The sequence below is a fragment of the Propithecus coquereli genome, unplaced genomic scaffold, assembly GCF_000956105.1.
Source record: "Propithecus coquereli isolate 6110/MARCELLA unplaced genomic scaffold, Pcoq_1.0 Scaffold69, whole genome shotgun sequence".
NCBI classification, from domain to species: Eukaryota; Metazoa; Chordata; class Mammalia; order Primates; family Indriidae; genus Propithecus; species Propithecus coquereli.
The window spans coordinates 4,841,578-4,869,230 of NW_012152951.1; the positions used below are offsets into that span (position 1 = coordinate 4,841,578).

The following is a 27,653-nucleotide window of genomic DNA, read 5'->3' on the forward strand; positions in this document are numbered from 1 at the left end:
TGGCGGTCCAGGATTTCAATGGATGTACGATCCCCTTTAAACCTCTCGATCTGGTGTTTCTTTCAGTCTTCTGTTATTTAAAATAAACTCTTAGCCCAGTGATGTTTTTAAATTTTATGCAAAGGAATGCTTCCTTGAGGCTGTGTCTATGCTAGTCTCATAGAGGCTGCTGCAGGCTGTTGTTTATATTTATTTCAATGTCCATTTCTACCTTCTTCTGTTTATTCCGTGACTCTTTGGTAGCAATGTTAGGAGACTTCATTTTCTGAATGTGGCATGCATTATTCAGTGTGTCTGTGTGTGTGTGTGTGCGTGTGTGTATGTACTTGCAGTGGGCATCACGGAGGGGCGCTCTCCCAGAGAGATCGTGCTCCGTGTAACATTGCAAAGATCTCTGTTGGTAAACAGGTCACAATGGGCGGTATGAAGCAGTTCCCAAACCAAGTGGAAGGGATGTATTCCCCTCCCCCACATAATGCCTTGCAGCAGGAAGAATGAAACAAGGGCCTGTAGAGTGAGATCACATTACATTTCAACTTGGATTAATTATGGTCTGGATTGATTTAAACCGGAGCCTGCTCCAAGCAGAACCACATTAGCACAAATCCACTGGAACTCTTAGGAAAGCCCATTGGCCTAGCTGGGGAATGCGCTATGTGATACTGCTAATATTAGCAACGTTTTTATAAAGAGTATGCTGGAAAGATTGGGGAAATACAGGTTTTGGTGTCTGCCTTTAATAATTTGCAAACCCTTGTTTTGTTTTTAATAAAGGAAATGTCCCTGAACCCGGCAGGGAATCCACATTAGGAAATGTAAGAAACATGTCAGGGCAAGATTAGCATGCATTCTAAAAGTCTCACCGTCTCTCTGAAAAATAAAAGCAAATAAGGAAAACAAAGCTCCCACTTCTTATAATGTTGACAGCAGAAAACACAACTTGAAGAAATAGGCCAGCAAGAAGTCTCATGCAGGGTGACTTCCCTGTGCTTGTTCAATGTTATTCCTGCCCTACTCTCAACTCCCCTCCCGTGGGGGGAGTCCTCTTGCCAGCTGTACGCTGTTCACACGCATTTCTCCGCTCAGCTCATATCAAAAAGCTGTTTGCGGGAGAGGCAGCCGCTAGAACAAGGTAGAGTGAGGGTGTTTGGCAGAATATAGAAGAACCAAACTGAGCGCCCCAACCACACGGTGTTAAATTACTTCCTCGCCATGCAGCTCCAGTTACAACATATGAAATCAGATTAAATACGTGGAGAATCAAGACCTCGACTCAAATACCTTCATGCAGATGGGGAAAAATCAGTCCCCTCATTTTTAAAATATATTTTAAAACCACAGACACTTGAGACTAATAAATCTATGAGAATTTTAAGAACTTTTCCCTCCTTTTTATAAGTCTCTAGGTAAAAAAATAATAATAATAAAGTCCTGACCATATAAAACCCGCAATAGGTTGTGTTAAATAAATACACAGACGTTTAGGGAAGCAGATAAAAAAAAAAGTTGCCGCATAAACACATAACTACTTCGGAGACATTTGAATCACATTTTTTAAAAAGAAAGGAAAAAGCCAAGGAAGATAATCGCAGAGCATTGCATACTCAGATAGTTGGCCATTGTGCTCTGAAATGCTTACATTAGGGAATAAAAAGTCGACAAGGTCATTTCCCAGTGATCTGAACCCAGAAGGGAAGAGGCCCGGGAGAGCAGGGAGGGGTGTGTGTGCACGCTCACAGTCTGTGTGCACGCACGCGCACACGCACACAAGACACACGCACACCCGTGCACTCAGCACACGACAGTGGAGAGGAGGCATCAGAGTCACTCTCCCATAATTTGGGTTCTCCCGCCTGCCGGACACTCAGGACTGGGCTATCCCAGGGACAGAAGCTCTCTGTGTGGCTGATGGATGTTCCCAGGAAGAGGCTTCTGACCTCTTCCTTGTCAGAGTGACCCTCGAGTCTCTGTGCAGCAACTGCGTCGATCTGGGGCCTAGGAAGCCAGAGCAGGGCTTTGCGTGGAAATGCCCACGCTGCCACTGGAGACACACAGCGGGTCCCCCAGACTTCTCTGGTCTCTGGAAGTGACTTTTCGCAGTTGCTGCCTGGCCTTCACGATGACTATTAGCTGCTACCTCAAACCTGATCTTTATTCATCCGAGATATAATGTATTCGTAGAGAGTCTAATTCTAATCCCAAATCTTTCCCCAGAGCCATAATTGGGAAAACCCAAATTATGGGAGCATAACTCTGATCCCTCCTACGCCACTGCCGTGTACTGAGTGCACGGGTGTGTGTGTGCTCGTGTGTGTGCGCACGCAGACCGTGAGCACACAGACGCACCCCTCCCCGCTCTCCCGGGCCTCTTCCCTTCTGTGTTCAGATCACTGGGAAACGACCCTGTGGACTTGTCATTCCCTAATGTAAGCATTTCAGAGAACAATGGGCCAGCTTTTGCCTGGGATCTAAATTCACTGTTCTTGTACCCACAATAATTAGATTTCTTGAGCCCCAAATACACAACAGATTTTTTTAGTAGCCTTGTCAACAATACAGATTATATTTTCAGTTGTCCACTAAAACTCATATTTGTATATAGTTCAGTGTCTTTTCATTGCAGCCTGTTCCTGTAGCGACTGGCCGGGGGGGGCAGAAATTACTACCCATGTTCAGTTTCTAAATTGTGTATGAATGCACTTTTCCTTGAATTTGAAACTCTTAGGAAACTCATTTGAGAGAAAACGTAAACCTAGATATTGGAGGGGAATATTCGATGCTGGGGGCAGGGCACAGGATTTGGAGCCGGAGAGACACGAGAATTCGTGTTGGCTGTGCTCCTCACTGGTGGGGTGGCCTCCCCCGGCACAGAGCAGGCACGCGGGAAGGACGCTTGTTAGATTAACAAACGAGTGAGTGAAATTTAGGTTTTATGATGAAAGCCAATGGCAATTTTATTGACAGATGTTTATGTTAGGAAGTACATCTACCCTCTAAAGAAAGGACTACTCCCAAACATTTTTAGAGAAATGAAATTTCACTCCATGAACCCTTATTTAGGGTTAGTGCCCCATGTTTCTGACCTAGGCATTGAGTCTGCACATTGGAGAGAGTATGTGTGTGTGTGTGTGCGCGCGTGTGTACAAGCGTGTGTGCACTCGAGGAAGCGTGTGCCCCACTCTGATTTGCACTCCGAATGCTCTTTCACGGACGCAGGAGCTCACGGGCAAACTGCCTGTCGAATATCCCCTGGATCCAGGGGAGGAACCACCCATTGTTCGGAGAAGAATAGGCACGGCCTTCAAGCTGGATGAGCAGAAAATCATGCCCAAAGGAGAGGTGCGTCCTTCCTTTCTGCTGTTGGGTTCTCTCATGTTATCCACAGGTTTCCCACTTGTTAGGGCTTCTGGGCTTTCTGTAACAATGTCTTCATTTCTGCCTAATGCCACTATTTTAACTTCCACCTTTTCTTAAGTGGGCCGGCTGGTCGGTACGTGGTTCCCCTTGGTAGGATTAGTTTGCTTGTATTAGCAGGCATTCGAGTTCCTGTTGAAGTCGCTTGTCTAACACTGTGGGCCTCACGCAGGCGGCTGAGCAGAGCTTGGGGAGAACATTCCAATGGCACTCATGAATATTTGTCTTTTTAACGGCCTCCCAGCCCTGGGTTATTCATGGCCAAGCCTAATGCCTGGTCTGTGCAACAAAACAGCCCAAGAGGAAGGAAAACTTAGGCCCTGGCTGTAGGTGCAAGGGTCCCCCTGGCTGGGGAAGGATGAGTAGGGCCTGCCCTGCATGGTCTGGACTTCAGCAGCTGCTCAAAACCCCACGAGAATATGAGCAAGACACCTTGGCCGTCCTGGCCTCGCCCGTCTATTTGGAGGAGCCGCCTTCATCCTCTTTGGACTGAACACCGGTGGGGTCGGGGCTGGAGAGTTCACATTTGGAGGGAGAGGGACAATAAAAACTGAGTGCCTGGCTGGTTAATAAGTGTCCAGTCTCAGACCAAGAGATGGTAAAGGCCAGGTAATAGCTGCAGGCCTCAGGGTCACGTCCAGGAAGTGTCTTCCCAGATTCATTCTGAATATAGTTACTAATTAACATGGGCATGAACGGAGGGCTTAACGGTCAGGACTCAAAGCCAACAGAAAAGGGAATACCGTGTATTTTAGTCTTTTAAGAGAAAGATCAGGAGAAACTGACGTTCTCACGGAACACCCGCAGTAGGGTTGGTAGGGTTAGTGTGTGGGTGAATTCAGAGGGGGACCCAGGTGCCCTGGGCCAGTGTAAGCTTTAGACAGATCTGAGATCTGCAGTCACCGGTCCCTGGAACGCTGGTGGACACACCAATGTGCTTCATCCAAAATTAAAGCTCGATCAGGCACTTTTGGGCTTCTGTAAAAGGAAGCTCATAGCCCTAACTTCTCTGGGTTGTCACTAGGGTTAAATGAGCTAGTATACGTAAAATACAGGACGCGGGACTTAGCACCTCCTCGATGCTCGCCAGACATTAGTTGCCTGCAGAGCCGAGGAGGGGTGCAGCGGCTGTGGGTGGGGGTGAGGGAGGGCAGGACTGAGAAATCTACATGGCCGGGTATTTTTCAAATGCAGCCGATCAGCAGGAACTTCAGCTTCCCTTGCTGGGCAGACACCTGGCATTTGCACTTTAAAAAGCAACCCCACTTTTAGTGAGTGCCCCCCAGGCCCCACTGGTCTTCCCAGAGTCCCACTGCACCTTTGACGCTCCTCAGTAAAGGGTGACTTTAGTTCCCTGGGAATTCCACGTGCGTCCGTGTTTCCTCGCCTATCCCTACGTGTCATCTCTCCTAAGTTTGGAAAAAGGAACCCGGCAGCAGCAGCGGGCGTTCCGCAGAGTCCCTCTGGGAAGGAAGAGACCGGCCCGGGCGCTGTTGCTGCCCCTGGAGATGCGCCCCGCTTCCTGCTCTCCCAGCAGGCAGCCTGTGCACACACGGGGCGTTCAGCCTTGCACTTGTCTTAGATTAAGCAGCGAGAATTCGTCCTGGGCTCCCCGCAAGACTCTGAGTCAGTGTCTGGGGTCAGGGCTATGGTAACAGCCCACAAGCAGCTGCCCAGTGGAGCCCAGACTCTCACAACAGCCTTCGTCCCTGGGTGACTTGCCTGTTTCAAGACACCGGCCTCGAGTCCATTTCGACATTCTCTTCCCTCCGGGAGAACAAACGCGGCCAGCGTCCGAAGGACTCGGAAGGAGTTTATTATCTCCTAAGTAGTTCTGATTAACCTTCACTTTTTCCTCCTTTTGGTCCCTGCTCCCTTCAGACTTAAAGTGCTCATAAGTAAATGAAATCAGGCTAAGAACGTGTGCCCACTGGGCCACTAGCCGGGAAGATCTGCTGATTCCAGCAGACGTGGGCACCTCCTCCTGCATGGTTAGGGCAGCTCCTGCCAAATTTTAGTGTGACTGTGAATCTCCTTGGGCAAGATCTGAGGTCTCTTGGCCTTGCTCGCTGGCATTTGGAGAAACTGCTGATGCATTTGTCTTGGGGTTGTTAGATATGGGGTTAGACAGAGATTCTGCTTCTCCCCCAAGCTCCCAGGAGATCCCCGGCCTGCTGGGCCATGCACTAGAAGCCAGCATGCAGCCCTCTGCTCCAGATCTTAACCTTAAAGGCTGCTGTTCACAGCTAGCTTTGACTGGAGGGGTCTCGTCAGGGAGGAGAGGAAATAGAAAAACAGACAAGCCGATACTTTGGGGGGGATTCTGCATTCACACACCCCCACCTCGCATAGCCTCACACACACATGCTCGAGCTGGTGCACACGCCATCTGCAGAGAAGCGTGTGGTCAGCAGAGAGCAGACATGCTCTCTGGGGTGTCACCCTCTGGTCCCCCAGGCATTTTCTGACAGCCACAGCTTCACTCTCCCCAGGCCCCAGACTCTTGAGGAGAAACTTGTTCATCTGCACGTCCTGGCCAAAGGGAGGGGTCGAGGCGGGGGGGGGGGGCCCCACGCGAGAAGGAGGGGACACTCAGCTAGGGAGCTAGGGAACTGGCTCCACGACCCCCACCATCCGTGCTTGTGGGGGGCCCAGGCGGAGCCCGAGCAGGGCGTCCGTGGACAGGCAGGTGTTAGAAGCGCAGCTGGAGCTTGCAAAAAGAGCTTCTGAAAGACACGGGTGAGTGGGGACGTGTCCCAACATGAGAGGCACAACATACGTGAGTCAGAGGACGTGTGGGTTACATGTACGTGTGTGGGCTCCCTGTCAGCAAACCCACAGAGCGGAATGACAGAAAGACGACTCTAAAAATAGTGCCCTGTCCTAGGCCTGAAATGGAAAGAAAATGACAACCAAAGGGGCTCTGAAGGTCCAAGGTGGCTTTGGTTTGTCTTGATGAACCTTGCCGGGGATAGGAGAAACAAAGCCAAGTGACCCCAAAACCTGGGGCGTGAGAACTGCTTCTCAGTGATGGCGCCAGTGTACAGACCAACACTTGTCTCCAAAAGTAACAGGTGCCGAGAGTCCTGACAGCGGCTGTGTCCAGGACCCGCAGCGGGCAGAGATTTCAGGAGTGGGGCCACTCTCTTAGCACGGCAGGGTTGGGGTCAGGCACTGGGACTGCTGGCTTCCTGGTACACGTGTCTCCCAAAGGGCCAGGATCGCCTTGGGCAGGGGGCATGGGGCGGGGAGGATGGGTGTCCCCTGCTCAGCATCCCCAGTGACATCAGCTGTGGCTGTCCCCCCCACAGGAAGCCGAGCTGGAGCGCCTGGAACGGGAGTTTGCCATCCAGTCCCAGATTACCGAGGCCGCCCGCCGCCTGGCCAGCGACCCCAACGTCAGCAAAAAACTGAAGAAACAAAGGAAAACCTCTTACCTGAATGCACTGAAGAAGCTGCAGGAGATTGAAAATGCAATCAACGAGAACCGCATCAAGTCTGGGAAGAAACCCACCCAGAGGGCCTCGCTGATCATAGACGGTCAGTGCCATGCCGGCGGCCCACACCCCACTGCCACCCCTGGGCCTCAGGGAACCAGACGCCAGGTCCCCCGCGTGGTCCGAGAGCCCAGCTCCCTGCACGAGCCGAGCGGCTACTTAACCGCTCTGTGCCTTAATTTGTCATCTGTTACCACATGAGAGCAACCGTGTACACTCAGATGCCCAGATGAAAGGGATCGCACAAATGGAACCGGCCTTCTCCCTGGGGACAGCCTCCCTAGGGAGGCCACAGTGATGAGCTGACTCTCTCCTCAGCCTTTACTGAGAGCTGAGCCGAGGCAACTGAGCTGGCCCAGACTCTGACCTTCTCAGGGACATGACTGCCCCTACCTAAGTCTGGGAGGAGAGGGGAGGTTGGCTGGGGTACACAGCAGCAGTGACCAACCCCCCTCCTCGAGCAGGCCCTGCAGGCCGGCAGCTCCCCAACAACCCGCAGTCTGACTCTGTTTCCAGGGGCCTCCTGTCCCAAGAGCCGAGGCTCAGGAGGACTGGACCATCCCTGTGTCACTGTCCAGAACCCCGAGCTCTGGTCAGAAGTTAGGAGTTTGGCTGAACTCCTACATCTGGTAAACTTTAGAGGGAAATACCCCAAAATCCACGAACAAACATCCAATCCCCCCAAACTGTTAGAATCCTTTTTCTCTAAGTCAGCGAATTCTTGAAAAAATATATGTCAAGTATTCTTTCCTAGGGTATGCATGTCTCAAATACTTTTGCTCTAGGAAAACAGGAAGTAGAATAGTGGTTACCAGGAGCTGGGGGGAGCGGGGCATGAGGAGTGATTGCTTAATGGGTCCAGGGCTTCCATCTGGCAAAATGGAAACGTTATCCAAAACGAAGGTGGATGGCGGTGATGGTTGCGTAACATTGTGAACGTTCTTAATGCAACAGAACTGCACACTTTAAAATGGTTAAAATGGTAAAGCTGATGTCATGTCTGTTTTACCGCAATGATATGTATATGTATATCTGCAACCTAAACGTGTTGACATACTAGGGAAGCAACAACGTGCTGGAGGTTCCACCATGCCAAAGTCACGGTTCTCAGTTCATCAAGCAATAGGAATAGAGTGAATTCCTAGTTAGAGAGAATTTTAAAAATTCTTTTGCTCTAGGAAATTTGGAATAACCATCTTTCCCTGTTTCACCCTGTTATCCTTGGCCAAGACCATGCAACTTTTCCCCCACTTCCTAACGGAGCCCGCCAGCCAGCCCTTCTCTTACCCCCTGTTCGAGACCTCTGCCTGCCCCACCTCAAAGGCACTTGGGCATTCCCAACTCTGCAGAAACATCCAAGGGCCCACTTGAACTAGAGGAGTGATTAAGGTTCTTGCTAGTTCCTTAGCATGTTATTTTATTTAAAGAGATAAAACACTAAACGGGGAGTCTGAGGACTTGGGACCTTCGTACACTTTGCCGGGAGAGCAGAGCAACCTCGCCCAAACCACTCTTCCCTCAATGTGTGTATACATCTTCCCTAGCTGCGCCTCGGTTTCCCCAGCAGTGAAACCGGGAGGATTATTTAATGTCTCCCTCTTGGGTGTGTTCTGGTTAATTGAATGGTATCTATAAAAATAAGCTTCGGAGAGACGGAGTCTGTATTTAGCACACTTGTTTTCTCTACTAATGGCTTATGAAGTTTATTGAGAAGCCACTTACTGCTGTATGAGCAAAGCAAAGTTCCCTACTCTGGTTTCGCGTCTGTAGAATAAATAGCAGTTTACTTCCTTTGGTTTCGTCAGTACATGCCCCGAATTTGTGCTGGGACAATGATGCAGCTTAACCAAGCCGGGGCAGCCTTTATATTGGATATTAAGCCACTCTGCATTGCGGGATCCCACGGAACAAGAGCACAAAAACACAAAAACCGAGGCACGCTGTGAAGTCGGGCGGGGAGGATGAGCTCATGGCCCAGCCCAGGGGCTGTCAAAAGAAATGCCGGACAGCATTTTTATTGTATCTCATGGGTTCTTTCTGATTAGAAAGAGGAGGACAGGAGGGAGTGGTGAGCACCCTATTTTTACAGACAGGGCTTTGTTGAAGGAATGTGCTAATAAACTCACAGACTTTTGCTTCTTGTCTTCTCAGATGGAAATATCGCCAGTGAAGACAGCTCCCTCTCAGATGCACTTGTTCTTGAGGATGGTAGGTTACCCACTTCTGGCTCAAAAGCCTGAAGCTCAGACGAAACAGTGCTGACTCTGTATATGGTCTGGGGCCAGCAGGTGCAGGAGGCAGGCGGATTCCCCACAAGCCCCCTCACTTCCCAGTGTCCGCCCATTTGGGAGTGGGTGGGTGCTACAGAAACACGTTTATGGGAATTTCAGTATTTCCTCTGGCCCAGAGGTAAGATTCAAGGTGATTTCCAGCGAGTGGTGCTTCACTTTTTTAATAGCCAAAACCACATTTTTTAACTAGATGGAGAATTCTAAACACTGTGTATAGTTTCCTTCCGAGTATTCAGAATAACTGGAAGAAAGGGGTAGAGATTGATTTGATCACAAATCAAAGTTTAAAACCCACGAGGAGAGCCCGGGTGTAGTAGGAAGGGACAGAACAAACCCTCGCTACCTTCCTGAGACAATAGTGACAATGAAAGGGGACAGGTCCCTTTAGACACCTGCTCAGGCCTTGAAAATTGTCTTCTTATTTCCCATTGGATTCTTTTTCTTTTTAAATAAAGGTGGGAATTTATGGGCTTATGTAACATGCAAATTCAAGGGACAGCAACAGATGCACCTTGATTCAGGGATTAAAAAGAAGTCATTGGGCCATGTCCCCTCACGCTACTTTTCTTAGTGCCAGCTTGCCCTTTGGCAAGTTCTCATTCGTGGGGGCCTCCAACATGTCGAGCCTTGTTTCACAGCTCCAGTTCTAGCAGGAAAAGAGAATATACTCCTTTCCCATCAGCTCAAGCAAAAGTACTCGAGGTCATTGGTATAGATCATCGGTGCTGCCAGGATCACTGGTTTGTCTTAGAATTTATCAGCACGACCATGGGATTGAATGCTCTGAATGGCCAGTATCATATCCAGAGCAAAGATGTTAACACCAAACAAAACAGAAGAAAGCAAAATCAGGGAGCGGTTAGCAGAAGGAAGCTTAGATGGTAGGCAACAAAGTAACAGCAAACGTCTACTACTCATCCATCTGCCTGTGGAGGTGACACATCCGAACTAATCTCAGGATGACTTAAATACTTGCCTTTGCAGGTGGTCCCCAACTTGTTGGCACCAGGGATCTGTTTCATGGAAGACAATTTTTCCATGGACGGGGGTGGGGAGGATGGCTAAGCGATGGGGAGCGGCTGTAAGTACAGATGAAGCTTCGCTCACTCACCCCACTGCTCACCTCCTGCTGTGCGGCCTGGTTCCTAACAGGGTTGGGGACCACAGCTTTAAACTACGGAGTCTCCCTGAGTCTTCCTTTTGTGGTGTCATATTCCAAATGTTTGTGGTTATCATGTCTTCACGTCATGTCTTTTGACTTTGAGGGCAGGCAACTGTCTTTCCACTAGAACCTACTGATCATGAGTTGCCTTATAACAATTACCATTTGCAAGCGTGACTCTGTAGTTTTAATTTTATAGCCCACTTCCATTTTCAAATGTAACTTCATGCCACACTTTATTACTACTGCAGATGGATTACTTTTTTTTTATTTCAAAACATTACAGGGATACAAATGTTTTTGGTTACATGTGTCGTCAGGGTTATAAGTGTGCCCATCACCCAGATCGTGTTCATTATACCTGTTAGGTAGGTTTTTGCCCATCCCCTCCTTCCCTCCTCCTCCCTGCTTGATTTCCTCTGAGATTTACTTCCCTCTGTGCATGTGTGTGCTCATCGGTTAGTTCCAGTTTAATAGCGAGTACACGTGGTGTTTGTTTTTCCATTCTTGAGGGACTTCGCTTAGGAGAAAGGTCTCCAGTTCCATCCAGATTGTTGCAAAAGGTATTAATTCATCTTTTTTAAATTGCTGAGTGGTATTGCATAGCATACACTGGATTCTTAAAACCTGGAAGTTACCAGGATATTTTCTGGGGAAATTCTTAGAAAAGCAGAACTGATTCCCCGCCGCTGCCACCACCACCATACATGGGGGAAGCAAGAATTCCAAACACAGAACCATCTCTGAGAATGTTCCTGCGATGTTAAACCAAAACACTGGGAGGCGAGGGCATTAATTACATGGAAATATATTAAGTGGCAGTTAATTTTTTTGCCCCGTAGAGAAACCTCAGGCGGGCAATGATAAGTGCCTATTCAGATGGAAAACATAAAAGGTCTACCCTAGTTATGGTAATAATCATAATTGCAATAATAATGATGATTGGTCTCGATGTGGGGGAAGCCTGGCGGGTGATTTACAGAGTTGTCTTGGCCCTGCTGTTAGAAATCAGATTGTAATATTTTTATTATCTGCTTCATGCCCTGGGTGGGGCGGCCCTGGAGCCACAGACAAGCAGGGGGGGTTGCTTTGAATATCAGAGATCCCAGCCCTGTTGTTGGCCTATGTGTACCCCAGTCTCTCCTGGGGAGGGAACAAGAACAATCTAGTGAGATTCCTTTGTCATAGAGAAGCTGCCAGAGCAATAGATGATGTCGTTAGCTAATTCAGAGACATCACTGGTGATTCCAGTTTCTTCCCCATGTTCCAGACCCCTGGACTTCCCAGGGGGCCTTATTACCTCCCATTGCACCCCACACTTCCATCACAGGTCCCTTCTCCCAGACTCCTCCTTGACTGATTTGAGAGGGCAAAGGAGGAACGGAAGCATAGTGGGTGTCCCCGGCTGGGGGTTGAGAATTAGGCTGAGAAAGGCATAACAACTAGGAATAGATTTAGGGACAAGTGAAAGGCAGTTGGGCTTTGCTTTTTGCGTATTTTTCCTCTCCAGCTCCCACCTCTGCCTTCCCCAGGAAGGCTGAAATGTTCCCTCCTCTGTCTTCTAAGTGCTGACCTACCCTACATCTTCACAGGCCACACCCCACCCCTCACCATCCCTCTCCCTGCCTTTCTCCTTTTTGAATGCTGCCGGGTGAATAGTTCTCAAACAGGACTTTTTCACCCTGATGCATCCGTGCTTAAGAAGTTGCAAAGTCTTCCTGGGGCTCGAAGACCACATCCCAGCTCCTCTCATCACAGTGCACACAGAAGGTCTGCTACGCTGACCGGAGCTCCTCCTTCCACACTCTGGCTCAAATTCTCTCCTTCCTCCTCCTCCTCTCTGCCCATCCACTACTCAGTCCCCTTTAAGACCAGCCCCTCCCACAGCCCTCCTAGACTCACTGAAGTCACAGTCTCCAAAAGTCCTGTAGCACCCTGATGGGTTAGATCATCCTCCCCTGAAGGCAGAGAATAATTCTGTAATACTTAATCTTCCTAGCCCATCTCCTTCCCAAAGAATTTAAGGCAGTTCCAAAATTGAAATATACAGGAACCTAAGAGAATACAGATAGCTCTGGGAAAAAAGCAGAGTAGAAACTCAGATCCAGCCAGCAGATATTTACACTGGACAGATACGCTTTCATTCGTTTTCCCAGGCAGTGCTTACTGAGCACCTACTGTGTGTCAGCTGCCATTCATGGCACTGAGAATATAGTAGTGAACAAAACAGACAAAAGTCTATGAGGCTTAGAATGCCCCAAAGCAAAACAGACTCCTGGTGTCTATTGAAAGAAAACTTACAGCATGGTAATAACTACGTTTTGCTGTTTGGGGTGAAGCAATCATTTGCTGATGGTATTTCGTAAAATTCAGACTTCGCTCCATCCGTGTCTAATCAGAAGTGACAGGAGGTCTCTTCCATGCAATCCTGCGTGCAGTTGGGGTTTGGTTTGCTCAGGTTTGGCTTGACTGGTCTTGACTGGTCTTGGCAACTGGGGAAGAGTCCCGGGGCTCTTTATTACATGGGCGAAGGAAAGGTGTGGATTTGGCTGTGTGGCCCCGAGGTGCCGATGTGGGGTGCAGGTGGGTGGGGGCGCTGTCCTGGTCTCGTGGAAAGGATGACCCATGCTCAGTCCTTCTCTTTCTGTCTTTGTGCAGAAGACTCTCAGGTTACCAGCACAATATCCCCCTTACACTCGCCTCACAAGGGACTCCCTCCTCGGCCACCGTCGCACAACAGGCCCCCTCCTCCCCAGTCCCTGGAGGGACTCAGGCAGATGCACTATCACCGCAGCGACTATGACAAGTCCCCCATAAAGCCCAAGATGTGGAGTGAGTCCTCCTTGGATGAGCCCTATGAGAAGGTCAAGAAACGCTCCTCCCACAGCCATTCCAGGTGAGTCGGGTTGTGAATGAGGCCAGGTGAGGTCACTGTCCGCGCTCTGGAAGAATCTAAGGGCAGACACAAAATCCACAGCCACCGGGTTCCTCTGCTGGGGTTTGCCTTCCCCAGGGCTGTGCCCACAGCGCCCCCTGCTGCTGACGCTGCTGAGGTGCAGATTGGTCTTTCTGGGGGGAACTGGAGTTTGGCTCACCATCAAGGTGATGGCAGATGGCTTTAATGCTGTTAAATTCCACAGGAATTAATTAGGAAATCTCAAGCAGTGCTATTCCGAAATGGCAAGCGCGAGTCCACTCACAGGAGTCCCAGAGTGGTTCAGAACCCTAAGCCATCATCCAGCAGAATTCTGGAGCCAAACAGCTGTAACCAGAGCTACGCCTCATCAGCTCGTCACTGGGCTGACATTGTAGAGAGGTTTTTCTTTTTGGGAAGGAATTTTTGGTCCAATTCTGTTTTTCTCATTTCCTTTAATTACACCCTATAAAGCTCTAAGTGGGTGAGCTGACAGGTAACTATTTTGTCTCTTGGAAAACAAAAACTGTGAGGGCAGGGCATTTACAGGACAGTCACACTGCGCCTGTTACAGAGAAGGCTGACGAGGGTCTTCAGCTCCTATTATCTGGGGGGTGTCAGGGACCAGGACCCCCACACACTGCTGGGGGAGAGGCTGAGGACCACGGTAGAGATCTGAGGGAGTGAGGTGGGAGTCCTCACCCAGATCTGTGTCCCAAGCTCGCCAGCCCCCTGGAGGTGCCATCTGTCTGGCAGTGACAACATGGCTTCCTTGGGTTTGCAGCAGCCACAAGCGCTTCCCCAGCACGGGAAGCTGTGCCGAAGCAGGAGGAGGAAGCAGCTCCTTGCAGAACAGCCCCATCCGTGGCCTCCCCCACTGGAACTCCCAGTCCAGCATGCCGTCCACACCGGACCTCCGGGTCCGGAGTCCCCACTATGTCCATTCCACAAGGTGAGTCCGCCAGGCTTTCGGGCCACCTCCCTCCTCAGACCAGGCCTTCCTTTTTAAAATGAGGCATTGCTGGCCCCAAACTGGCCCAAATGATGGGTGAGCTAGAGACAGACCTGAACCTGTGAGGATAAATGAAGCTGAATTTAAAAAACTGAGCTGGCAGAGGTCAGCCCCCGTTAGCGAAGAGACCCATTATAGCACACTGTCCACATCCAGGGGGCACTTGGCGTCAGTCGAGATGCCTCAGGCTCCTGGGGACAGTCAGCAATGGAAAGAGCTTTCCTGATCAAAATGCAGACAGGAGAGGCTGGCCGGGTTAGCACGGGAAGAGCTGGGACCAGAACCACCTTGCCCTGATGGCATAATCTCTATTTGATAGTCTTCTTATAACTTTCTACTGAGACCTAAATTTACATTGGAATTCCTTTAATGCCTCAAGGTGTAAACTCATAATTAGCTAAAAGAAATAGGCAAAAATTAGGCTTTGGTGAATCACACCTTTATTTTCTTAAAAAAAAAAAAAAAAAAAAAGCAAAACCAGACCATGGAGGGCCACGTGGTGGGGGCTTCCAATTCCACCCTGAGTGACAGTCAAGACCGGGACTCAGGTCTTCCTGTACTTGGCCAACGGGGCGCCGTGAACTTCACACAAAGTCCCAGCATCTGGCAGCATTGTCTGCCATGTGCTATTGATGAATACTGATAGTGTGGACACTATAAGCAGAATGGGTTATAGACAGAGTAACCAGCATGGCAAATATTTGCATCTTTCATTTTTTCAAATGTTCCACCAACCTTCCATTTTCAAGTTTGCACAGGAAATGGGAATCTATTTATGTGGATTTCTTAACAGTATTTGGTTAAACCGTATGAAGGGCCTCTGTTGGACTACAAAAATGGGTTTGATCTACAAAAATGGGTATTTTTTAACGTATAACACCAGAATAGTGATTATGGGGTTATCTTTGTATCTATAAAATCATTTTCCACCTTAAAGGCGGGGCAAAAGAAAGCCCCAGCTATTGGCGTCCTATTCCCAGAGGACACCCTTATGTGAGTCCTGGACTCACTTCCCACCAGGAATCAAAGCGAGGCCCCTGGTTCACCTCCAGGGACCACCAGTGACCAACCCTGCTTAGACTCTGGGTCTGCAGATGCCCCTGGAACCCCTCCATACCCTGGCGGCTATGAGCCCACGTGGGTTTTCCTCTTCCTTATGTGCAACGCATGGGGGGGTCCCCAGTGCGCCCGTCTTGGGTCCCCCCCAGACCAACCCAGGCCATCTCCCCGCAGGTCGGTGGACATCAGCCCCACGCGACTGCACAGCCTCGCACTGCACTTTAGGCACCGGAGCTCCAGCCTGGAGTCCCAGGGCAAGCTCCTGGGCTCGGAGAATGACACCGGGAGCCCCGACTTCTACACCCCGCGGACTCGTAGCAGCAACGGCTCGGACCCCATGGACGACTGCTCGTCGTGCACCAGCCACTCGAGCTCGGAGCACTACTACCCGGCGCAGATGAACGCCAACTACTCGACGCTGGCCGAGGACTCGCCGTCCAAGGCGCGGCAGCGGCAGCGGGCGCGGGCGGCGGGCGCGCTGGGCGCGGGCAGCTCGGGCAGCATGCCCAACCTGGCGGCGCGCGGCGGCGCGGGGGGCGCGGGCGGCGGCGTGTACCTGCACAGCCAGAGCCAGCCCAGCTCGCAGTACCGCATCAAGGAGTACCCGCTGTACATCGAGGGCAGCGCCACGCCGGTGGTGGTGCGCAGCCTGGAGAGCGACCAGGAGGGCCACTACAGCGTCAAGGCGCAGTTCAAGACCTCCAATTCCTACACGGCCGGAGGCCTGTTCAAGGAGAGCTGGCGCGGTGGCGGCAGCGACGAGGGCGACGCGGGCCGTCTGACGCCGTCACGCTCGCAGATCCTGCGGACTCCATCGCTGGGCCGCGAGGGCGCCCATGACAAGGGCGCGGGCCGCGCCGCCGTCTCGGACGAGCTGCGCCAGTGGTACCAGCGCTCCACCGCCTCGCACAAGGAGCACAGCCGCCTGTCGCACACCAGCTCCGCCTCCTCGGACAGCGGCTCGCAGCACAGCACCTCCTCCCAGAGCACCTTCGTGGCGCACAGCAGGGTCACCAGGATGCCCCAGATGTGCAAGGCCACGTCAGGTGAGAGGGGACGGCAGGGTGCGGTGGGGGCGGCCCTTAGACCTCATATGCGGAGAGCAAAGGAAGTCATAAGCTCTGGGGACCTGGCTGTGTCCCCACATCCCCATGGACTCATTTATTATGGCACGTTTTGGCCAAATGACAAGCTCCAGAGACCAGAATTAAAACGATTTAGGCATTTGTAAGTGTGCCACAGACTTCAGGGTCCTAGAATCTTCTTCATCTGTAAAATGAAATTTGCCATTGGTGTCCCAAAAAGACTTTGAGAGTACACAAGTTACGTGTACCATTTAAACAGGGTGATCGTCTGTGACCCTATTAGAAGAACCAGTAGTTTGTAAATGTCACTGATAAAAGCACAGGACTGTTTATGTTCTATTGAAATTGTAGTGCTCGTCTAATGAGTTTGCTTTACGTGAAGAGGTTAGGTAGATCTTTTGGAACATATTTATACTAAAAATTTTAAACAGCTCTGAGGTTTACTGATGAAAAAGATTCCATTCCCAAGAAGGCAAAGAATGCATTTAAGTAGGATTGACTTCTTGGTAGATTTTCCTAGTAGACTTGTATGCTGCCCACATCAATAAACTCCCGCTCATCAGATTTGGATGAGCTTCTAAAAGCCCTACCCTCTTCAAAATGTACTAAAGTAGCAAATGACAAGCCCGAAACAGCAAGGAGAGCAAGCTGTGAGGACTGTTCTGGAGGCCCCCTATTCATAACCGTAATTCAGGCCCTGTAGGAGGCCTGCCCAGGGCTCCCTCAGAGGACTGTCGGGCTTCAGGGTCTTTGCTGTTGCAGAAGCTGGCCCCATCCCTGTGACTTCTGGTGGCAAAGCAGGGACCTAGGATGCCAGGTCAGCTTGACTTGGAATAGAGGTGCATGGTTTTCGGGAGAAAATGTAATTGGTGGGGTGCAGACATGGGGATGGGTGCAGAGATGTTCCCCCACTGAGATCCTGCCATGGGATCACCTCCAGTATGCTTGGAAGTGGTGACTCCTGGCCACTGGGTTGGTGCAGGCCAGTGAGTCCTGAGCTCCTTCACCTGTGTCTCATCCCTGTCTTCTCCCTGCCTTTCCTGCGCCACCTGCATACAGCTGCCTTACCTCAAAGCCAGAGAAGCTCAACGCCGTCAAGTGAAATTGGAGCCACCCCCCCAAGCAGTCCCCACCACATCCTAACCTGGCAGACTGGGTGAGTTCCCCCTTCCAGGCCTTTAACCTGGTTCTTAGGTTCCAGACTGCATCTACTAGACAGTGTCGTAAACATTAAGATCCTGGTGACGTTAGAATATGTATCAGTAAGCAAATGATGAGGGTTCATTACTGGGAAACTTCTTCATGAATTGCTGTTACCTTCTACCTATTCCTTTCCCTTGCTGTGCTTCACAGAGGTGAATTCTCTGTGCTCTTTTTTAGGGTAGGCGGTGGTCCCTGGGACATGGGGAGATGGAAGTAGAATTGCGCTCGTTTGGTCAGAATGGCAGATAGCATTTGATTCGGGTTTGGATTATACCCAGGCTGACTCAGAATGCCAGGCAAGAATGTCGGGGGGAATAATAGAGGTAATTAAGCACCTCTGTGTGCCAGGCCTGGGCCACATGTGTCACGTGCCTCTCAGTGTGCCTGCTGGCTTAGTGTCAGGATGCATCTTAAGAAAAAAGGTCCTGGCCAAGCGCTTGTTCTTTATCAACAAACAAAAGGGGATCAGGTACCTTGAAACCTTTAAGTAGAAGCTGCACACAGCAAAATAAATGAAACCGAAAGCTCCTTTTATAGCTTTAAACATAGGCAGAGAGCATCATAATTTCACGGCCACTTAGGTCATTGTACTTACTAAAGGGTCCGGCAGACACAGGTACCTGCTTGAGTCTATAATACCTGCCTCTTCCGTTGCTCCTGAGATACTGCCTCTAAGTGGATGTTACATTCTGTCAATATCTTTTGGTTAAAGGAGTGAGGGGTCCCCTTACCCAGTTTTATCCACAGTTTCTGGCTTGCTGGATGGGGGAATGTCTGGAACAATGTGAGAGCTGTGTGGGTTGACTCATGAGAAATCCGAATTGGCTCTGCTGACTGACTGCCTTCAGGCTCTCATGCTTGACGTTTTTGTTCCTGCAAGTTTAGTGATTTTATACCAGGCTTTCTGGAGCCTTAGTTTTTGGCCAGAGAGGAGGGGAACTAACATGTATTGAGTGCTTGCTATGTACTCAAAGGCTGGGAGCTTCTTCTAATATACATGAGCTCGCATAATCCTCAGTGCAACCTTGCGAGGGAAATAACCAGATCTTTTATAGATGAGTCTCAGAAAAAGTAAGTGCCATGCTCTCTGTGACCTCAAACCCTGTCTTTTCCCACTACATCAGTGGTCCAGTGTGGTCCTCAGACCGGCAGCATGAGTGAGGCTGGGGCTCTTGTCAGAAATGCAGATTCTCAGATTCTGACCTACAAAATCCAAAACTCTGGGGGTGGAGCCCAGCAGGCTGCGTTGTAACAAGCCCTTTGGGTAATTCTGGTGCACATAAAAATTTGGCAGTCATTGAACTCTGCCTCTTGGTCCTTTGGAATTAAGGAAACCTGTAGTCCCAACTACAGTCTTATGTCAACTCCTATCCCCCCCACTGGCTAAACTGTCTCTGAAATTTATGAGCAAGCCTCAACAGGCCTATGCACTTAATCTGGTCTTGAAACTTGCCTGTTTTACCACATGTAGCTAGTAAACAAATGTGAAACAAAAAGATATTTTGGTCCTTGAAGTAAACTGTTTTGCCAGATCAACATGAATTATCATTAGCAAATAATAACTGTTCTCTATGATGTGATAAGACACAACCAGGTAAAAAGCCTGCCTTCCTAACAGAACTAAAGAGGTCTTTTGATTCAGTTATGGGTATTGAAAGTTCTGCATAACTTATCTGCCACTAACAAACACTTGGGTATCTAATCAAGGGGCCTTTCCTTCCAGTGTATTAATAAGCTACTAATCATGTCTGTGTCAGTTCCTCTCTTTAACATCACATCTCTTCTCTTCCTCCTTCTGCTTTCTTTTATTCAGAGAAGCAACAGAAAACTCACCCATTATGGATGGGTCTGAGTCTCCAACTCACCAAAGTACTCATGAATAGAGGTATCGTAAGGGAATGTTTTGTTCGTTCTGCCCATGCGTTTGTGCTCCCAGATGTGTTGCCTCGCCCCATGTCATAGTTTCCAGAAAGAAACATCTGAAGGATGTGGAAGCCATTATTTTTATGTCTTCTGGATACATGGGGAACTATATGTTTTTACGTATGTTCTTACATCAGATGTTAGATATGCCCAATGCTACCTCCCAGAAAAGACTGGCAAAGTGTTATAGACATACAAATGTTTGTAGAGGTTTTTTACTGGTTTAATAATTGGTGTCCATGAAAAGAACAGCATCAAAGTACCAAGGGCAGACTTAGTTGATCCAGGAGCACCCATAATTTCATCTCAGCATTCTTGAGTGACAGCCATGCTTGGCACCAAATGCTGCAGAGCCCTGCTTTTCAAAATGTAGTCCATAGACTAGCAGCATCACCAGCACCACCCTGAGTGCCCAGGTCTAAGCTACTTTCCAGGGTCACAGCTTAGAGAATATACCTAGATACCTTCATCATATCCCAGCACATTTTACAGTGAATGACTGACTTAAATTTATTAAAGTGCCTACTTAGTGGCCCCCCATTTGGTTCCTCGATGGTCTCTTTTGTTAATTTTGCATGGCATTTCCTATTAGCATAGAATTGAATTTATACTGAGCAGCCAGAATATGGGTTTCTTCCCCAAACATGAGAATAAGAGACCAACACATCAAGTAACATTTATAGCTTTAAAAACCTTTGTGGTTTATAACTACTTGACATAGGGGAGGGGGAAAACGTAACACTAAGATCTTGGAGGAACTGTTTTTGTAAATTTTATAAATTGATTTTGTAAATGTACATTTCAGCATGCTCATATTTGAGAAACAGGATTTAACTTACAAACATGTGGTTACATGTTACTTGGCACTTTGGGAGGCAGGAGGATCACCTGAGCCAGGAGTTTGAGGTTGCTGGGATGACAGCACAAGACCCTGTCTCAAAAAAAAAAAAATACATGTTGGGTACTTTCCTAATAATGGGGGAACATTAAGAAAACACTGAAAGGTTAGATGTATATATCTTTTCTTCCAGCTTCACAGTTTTCTCTGTCATTCCTTTAGTAAATAATTTTTAATCTGAAAAAAATATACATGTCAGAGTCAGCTCTTTCTGGATTTCTGTGAGTCCCACCACCCTACCATTCAGATCTTGGTTCAATCTATTTTTCGCACTGGCTTTCTTATGAGCTAAACAAAAAGATCCTATTGTTTAAAAAGGTACAAAAACCACGACTTGATAAGGTCTCATATGTGGGATTCTGTGATCCAGAAGCCTCCCTAATGAACCACAGGACAGTAGTGTGGTCCAGCCAAGGGTTAGATGTGTCTTCACATACAGAATGAACAAGACCCCATCACGTAACCTACTGCCTTACGTACACACGAGCACTTTGAACTCAATCGCCTTTCCTCAAGGTTTTATGATCAGTACATAGCAGATTTCTAGTTCCTCTGGAACAGATTATATTGTCACAAAGCACCTTTGTATTTGTGATACAATTATTACTCAACTTTTTAACAGTAATAGTTTCAACCAGAAACTACAACATACGAAAGATTCAAACATATTTTATAATATTAGGCTATTTAAGATAGTGTTTTCCAAAGTATGTTCTATAGATTTTTCATAGGTGATACTGTTTGGGGAGTCCTGAGTGACACAAAGTAATGCAGGGCTTCTCAGAGCCTTTAATAGATGGCCATGCACACTGAGGACTCTGCCTTTTGGAGCACTGCAAACTTACCTGTCCATGGAACTTTTTATTTTCTCAGAGCATCTCACAGGACTACTTTGAGAAACACCGGCTATGATGGTTCCTTATATCCTGAGAAGCCCCTAAAGAAAATTCATTTCCAAGGAGACCCTGATCACATTTGTGTCAGGAACAAAATTTCCATCAAACTTTAACTGCCTATTCAAATGTGCGAGTATTAGCCAGTTACATCTGAGAAAGAACTCAGTTCAGCAAATGTCAGCACGTACAGACAGAAGTCAGGGGGACACTGAGGCAGAGCTGGAGCCAGGGCTCACTGCTGCTCTTCCCATCTGAGCTCTGCTTCCTGCCCCCCTAACTTCATTCTCAGGAGGAAATGACATCCTTGTGGTTTCAAAGCTGCTTGTCCTTGCTTGGGCATGTGGCCCTCTCTGCACCAGGTACTGTCACCTGGTCACTTGTTACCCCCAGTAGGTGTGGGGAGCACCCCCAGGACCAAGTGGAGTTAGGGAGGGGTTGTCCCCCAAGAAGCAGCATACACCAGAGAAGGGTTACTTGTCCTAGTGATATGGACTTCAACATACTGTCATCACTTCTTGATATTTAAGAATTACTTCTACTCAGCCAAAATAGTGATGCCTACCTGAAACAGACCTTTTTTTAAAAAGCCTCTTATCTACTTCTATATACTTTCCTGTGTATTTTAAATGAACACTTTTTTATAATCACAAAACAGTATGTGTTAGAGTCAGCAGTGATTTTTTTGGAAAAACCTTAAAAACTCAATTCAAAATATTACCTCAGTTTCACTCTAGGGAAACCTCACATTTTGAATGTCCTTCTAGGACAGAATAAAAAGCGACTAGTGAGATCCGGTTACCCCTGGGTCTCATGCAGGACTCCCTAGGCAGCTGCTGTGTGGGACAGTCGTCCCCAGGGGGTTCTGGGCCTCGGCTGCATCTGAGAATCACCTGGGGGGGGGGGCTTTAGAAGCCCCCAGACCAGTTAAACCAGCATCTCTGGGGTGGGGCCCAGACTTGAGTATTTTTGAGAGCTCCCAGGTAATTCCAGGATCCAGCCAAGCTTGAGAACCACAGAACTGCTGCATTAAGTGTGAGTTTGCATTTTCCTCTTTGCAGTTATATTAGAGGTTCAGGACACTGCTTGATGGGGACTCTGTTGGTCCATGCGAGCCATCGATATACAAGCGCTGTTAAGTGGACGTGCACTTCTGAACAGGCCCGCATGTGCCTTCCCTTCTCCCCTGACTGTCACATCTCCTCTCTTGGGTTCCCCACAGGAGCTACAGTGACAGCTGTTTCCTGGATTCCTCCCTCTATCCAGAACTAGCTGACGTCCAGTGGTACGGGCAGGAAAAAGCCAAGCCCGGGACCCTCGTGTGAGCCAGCCCGGCCTGATCTGACCGCCTCAACGCCATTCTGAGATCACCTCACTGCCTCTCATTTGCCTTACCCAGACGCACTGTCACCCTGCACCAGCTTCGGCCCTCAGCACTTTTTTTTCTCCTGTCTCCGCATCCCCTCACCCTCGAAAACCTGACTAAGGAGACATTCTGGAAGGTTCCGGTCCCACTGTGTGTCCCCTGGCTCTCTTGCCCACAGAGGGCCAGACACCAATCCTCAATGGCACCTTGGTGGCTTCCCCCTGCCATGACAGCCCCCAGGCCAGGAACCGTCAGGCCAGCTGGCATCGAATTCCTGCGGACAAGTAGCATTGGTGGAGAACAGGAAGGGGGCTGAGTACAGGGTGATCCAGAAGGACCATTAAGCTGTGTCCAGCCTGCCACCCATAGGCCAACCAAGCACTTCATGGAGAGGACGCCTCGTAGGGATATTCAGCTCATACCTGAAATATTCCTTAATGGGACAGCTTGCAGGGGAGTGGCTCTGGGGAAGAGGGGGATGAAAAGGAAGCTCAACACTGCAGACATGCATCAGAGGATCACAATCAGTTCTATGCTGCCAAAGATTAAACAAATAAGAAAATAATAAAAACACAAACAAGAGGGGCCAAGAGGAAGACATTCTTTCTGCAAGGAAATTTCTTTTAAAGTCTAAACTGTTAGTACACACAAGTGAAAGTCAACCATCTGTAAATTGGTGTCCTCTCTCTCCCTTAATGGTCCACTTCTCTCTCTGTAGAAAGCCTGAAAAACTAACCCAGTGTGATGGTAAAGACAAGGGAGTCTTGGCTGGCACTGCTGACGCAGACCCTCCATCAGTCTGGACACGAAGGAACAGAGACCCGCGGGGAGTAGCAGAGTGTACTATTAGCCCTGGTCTACGCAGGTGGTTCAGCCCAAGCCCAAGCCTCAACGCTGCTTTCCTTTCAGGATTTGTAGTAAACATAAGGTGATAATTGCCAAAAGTGGTTCTCTCTCATTAAAACAACCAGTAAAAGTGTATCCTATTTTTTTGCACAAGGTGTTTCATTTTCTTTTTTATGGGAAACCAAGGGAAAAAGCACATTGCGATCCATTCAAGTGTTTTCAGTGTCATGGCTCATTTTATGTTTGTTAACATTTGTGTGACAAAGAGCTCAGATCCGACTTCTATGTGTCACTTATTCCAAGAACCCAACTATGCCCTTAGGTAGAAAGATTTGACTCATGTGTCTACTAGCCAGCAGGCAGAGCAGGGTTGAAAAAAAAAAAAAAAAAAAAAAGAAAACAGCTCCCCAAGGGCCCATGTACCCACGACATTAGCAGTTACTTTGATGCACATTTGTGTGCAGATACCAAAAGAGGAAGGAAGAAAAATAACATGTGTGGGAGCTGCATGTTTACATGTGTTTTGAGCTATGCTTAACACACAACTGGAAAGCCATCAATCTTCAAAGGCCTCAAAAAATACTTTTATAATAACAAGTGCACAATCTTAGTTGGGTTATTCAAGATGGCACAAAAAGGTCTCCACAGAGGTGGTATGCTGTGCTTGTTGGCGCAAGTGGGGGACAGGGGGGTATTTTTTCTCACTTGTGATGACTTCCTATCGGAAAGGCATTTGACAGCCAGGGACAGGAGCCAGGGTGGGGTAGCTTTGTGGGAAAGCAGAATTGAAGTTAGCTTTAGCGTAAAAAACAAAAATCTTCATTTTTCATGTATGTGTAATCCAAGAATAACAATAGACTCTACCAGACCAGGAGGGTAAGACTGGATACTAAAACAAAATAATTACTCACGGGGTTCCCTCTGCTGCAGCCCGGAAAGCGCTGGGAGCTGAGCTGGAACATGCACACCTGGCAGGCACCAGGTGGCCATGGCCTCCACTAGTCTCTGTGAACGACTCAGGGCCTGCTTCCCCCAGCTCCGAGCGCAGCTGGGTTGGTGATTCCAGCTTGTAGAAGGGATTAAGATTCCCAGAACACTTTAGGGGTAAACCTGCAGGATACATAGAAACCGATTATGAACTTACTAAATGACTCCAGGGATTGACTGGGGGATATTTTTATTGCTCCTATTTTGATGGTCAGAGCTACAAGTTTTTGTTTGTTTTTCCCCCTTCCCGATTTGGAAACATTATACATTGATTGGGCAATTTTCCTTTCTCCCAAAAGAAGATACATGGAATAATCAGACTGAACTATGTGCAGCAGGAAAAGTCACAAGGGAGCCAGAGACAGTGATGAGGTTACACGGTTACAGATGATACAACAGGGATAGTAGTTTGAAGCCAAGTTTTTAATCGGATGAAGCTTTTAGCCCAGTTGAGTTACAAGGAATGAGAGTGAGTTACAAGGAATGAGAGGCAAAATTTCTAAAAACTTGGGTTGTGTTTTAGATTCAGGGGGCAAAGAAGAATGGGGTGGGAGCAGAAATTACAGTTCTAGCAAACATCATGATAGTCTGGTGGTAAAGACAGATTAAGTAAAACAGGTTTTACTGTTTAGCTGCGTTCAGTTATTACAAAATGTACATTAAAGTGTTAGTCCTTTGAGACTGACATGATGAATGATCAGTGTCGTGGGAAACGATGTAGTTACTGTATACAAGCACTTGCAAACTCTTTATATATCCCTGTTTCTTTAAAAGAAAATAAGATGAAACATGAAGTCCCTGGTCTGATATAAAGTCCCTATTGGATTCTTCGGATACGTATAAGAAATTGCCTGTTTAAGCCAGAAGACTGGTGAAAACACACACATCAGACTATGTTGTGAGCCAGGTTGATTTTGTTAAATTTTATCATATGCAGGTGAGTGTTGAAACTGTTAAAATTCCAACTTCTTTTCATTCAGTATTAGTTTAGTTCTAAATATAGCAAACCCCATCCAGGTGCTATCAGATGACCAGTTACTGCTTAGTTAACTAGGTGTAAAGTTTTACATATACATTAATGTCAATAGTTTATTACAAGTTGTGTAAAATGGACTCTAGTTTAATAATGGGGGAAAAAAGATTAGGTTGCTCCTGAAACTGACTGTAGAGCATGTAAAATGATTTTACTGGATTCTGTTCAACTGTAATCAATGAAAAAAAAAAGATGTATGTTGTAGACAAAGTTGCAGAATTAAAAAGAAATCTGCTTTTAATTTATTCTTTTTGTATTAAGAATTTGTATAGTACCTTTACATTTTGCAAAACAGTGTTGTCAACACTTATTAAAGCATTTTCAAAATGAAAAGATCCCAGCTGCTTCTTGGGAACTGTGTGTGTTTGGATCTAAGTGGTAAATGCTTAAGCATGCTCTGGGAATCTGTAATTCAGGTGCCTGCATGCTCACTGGGCTCCTTTTTTACTGTCAGTCTGTGGATGGCATTCGTACTGGCTTGCTAGAGGATACAGGCAAGCTTGGTTTGTTTGGTAGAGGCAATTCCCTCTTATTCTAGTTTCCTTTTGTTTATACAAAATAGTATAGTCTAAATTATGTATTTGTCCTACTACAAAAAAGGACTTGAGATTAGAGGTCAGTCTTTGTCAGGATACTATTTCAGTCTTTGTATCACGGCTCATTACAAACAATTGCTCATGTACGGTATGTGCCAGCCATGTGTACTGTCCCCATGGGATAGTCCTCAGTAGAAGGAACACCTAGAGAATCTGGGCTTTGAGGGACTATCCTCAGCCTCTGTCTCCATGTTGTCTCTGGTTCTGGGTAGGATGCAAAGAGTCAATCACACTGGACGCCTGGGCTCACTATGACCACCACTGTTCACCCTCTGTGCCCACCCTCTGAATCATAACACCAAAGCAAGTGCCTACTGGCCCTGCAGGTACAAAAGTCCCCCATTTGTGGGTAGACCAGTGACTGGCCGAGACTCTGCTACAATCCAATCCCTGTCCCCCTAACCCAACAGGGATCTCTTCACTAGCCAGGAACTGGAAGTCTGGCCTCCAAAAACATACCTGGATGGAAAGTCCTCCCTGGATGGGAAACCTTGCTAAAGCTTTGGCCGCTTGAGCCAGCTGACCCTGCCAAAAAGGAAAAGGATCCAGTGAGAACCCAAACTATGTCTGGCAGTAAACCCATCAAGACAGCGTCCTGTGCTTCCTAAGCCCTGAAAACTGCCCACGGGAGAGCCTGAAGCCTCCTTTCTTTGGGGAAGCAACCAGGGCATCTCAAGATAATCTGCTCTTAAAAAAAACAGAAAAGGACCTTCAATAAATCTTTTACATGTAAATATATACAGCTCAGGAAATTAATCTATTATCTCTTCATTAAGGTCTATCACATGAAGACAACTGGCACACGGGAAGATGAGACTATTCCCATTTCTTTCCCACTCCTCCCTTTCACACCTCTCTCCCCCCCACTTGCATAGTGCGAACTAGCTAATGCCTAACAGTTACTATTTTGATTATTAGAGAACACAAAGTAAACACACCAATCCCAGTAGAAAGTATTAGAAAATAAGCAGCTCCTTCCTTTTTCCCAGAATACCAGCTCGAAATGCTCTATGTAAAGCTCTCTCTAAAAAGGGGGCACGAAAGAACCGCAGGGCTAGCAAGGAGGCAGTGCGCCTCCGTCAGTCATTTGCTGCATGCTTGGTGCAGAGTCCAGGTCCTCCTGGAGACCAGCAGGCACACAACCACAAACACATGGGGAAAGGAGGTCACCAGCAACAAACAGAAGAGATTACAGTGATTCCCATGGACAGATCAGCAAGTGTGTACACAGGGCATCTCTCACCAACACCTCGTTCAAGGTGCCGCGTGGTCAGAGATGGCAGGAAAAAGGTGGAAGAGCTGCAGGTAGAACCTCTATGGCTTGCACAGAGCCATGCACCCAGCAGAGCCAGTATCCATGCAGGCAAGAGCCAAAGGGCCTGCACTGCACTCAGGAGAATAAGCAGAGTGGAGAGTAATTGCTAGCGTCCACAGGTTTATAATGGCACCAAGATTTTTTTCTGTCAGAAACCCA

At 48.0% G+C, this 27,653-nt stretch overlaps 1 protein-coding gene across 1 annotated transcript in view; it reads left to right on the forward strand.

Moving 5' to 3' along the window:
• FRMD4A (FERM domain containing 4A) overlaps positions 1-25,916 on the forward strand; it is a 568,954-nt gene extending 543,038 nt beyond the window's left edge. The window contains exons 17-25 of the mRNA XM_012660957.1: positions 3,217-3,339; positions 6,726-6,954; positions 9,063-9,119; positions 13,023-13,260; positions 14,063-14,230; positions 15,524-16,395; positions 17,494-17,590; positions 19,451-19,522; positions 22,574-25,916. Of these exons, the coding sequence (XP_012516411.1) occupies positions 3,217-3,339; positions 6,726-6,954; positions 9,063-9,119; positions 13,023-13,260; positions 14,063-14,230; positions 15,524-16,395; positions 17,494-17,590; positions 19,451-19,520 (1,854 nt within the window). The 3' untranslated portion in view covers positions 19,521-19,522; positions 22,574-25,916. The remainder of the gene's footprint in view (positions 1-3,216; positions 3,340-6,725; positions 6,955-9,062; positions 9,120-13,022; positions 13,261-14,062; positions 14,231-15,523; positions 16,396-17,493; positions 17,591-19,450; positions 19,523-22,573) is intronic.
• The last annotated feature ends 1,737 nt before the right edge of the window (positions 25,917-27,653 follow it).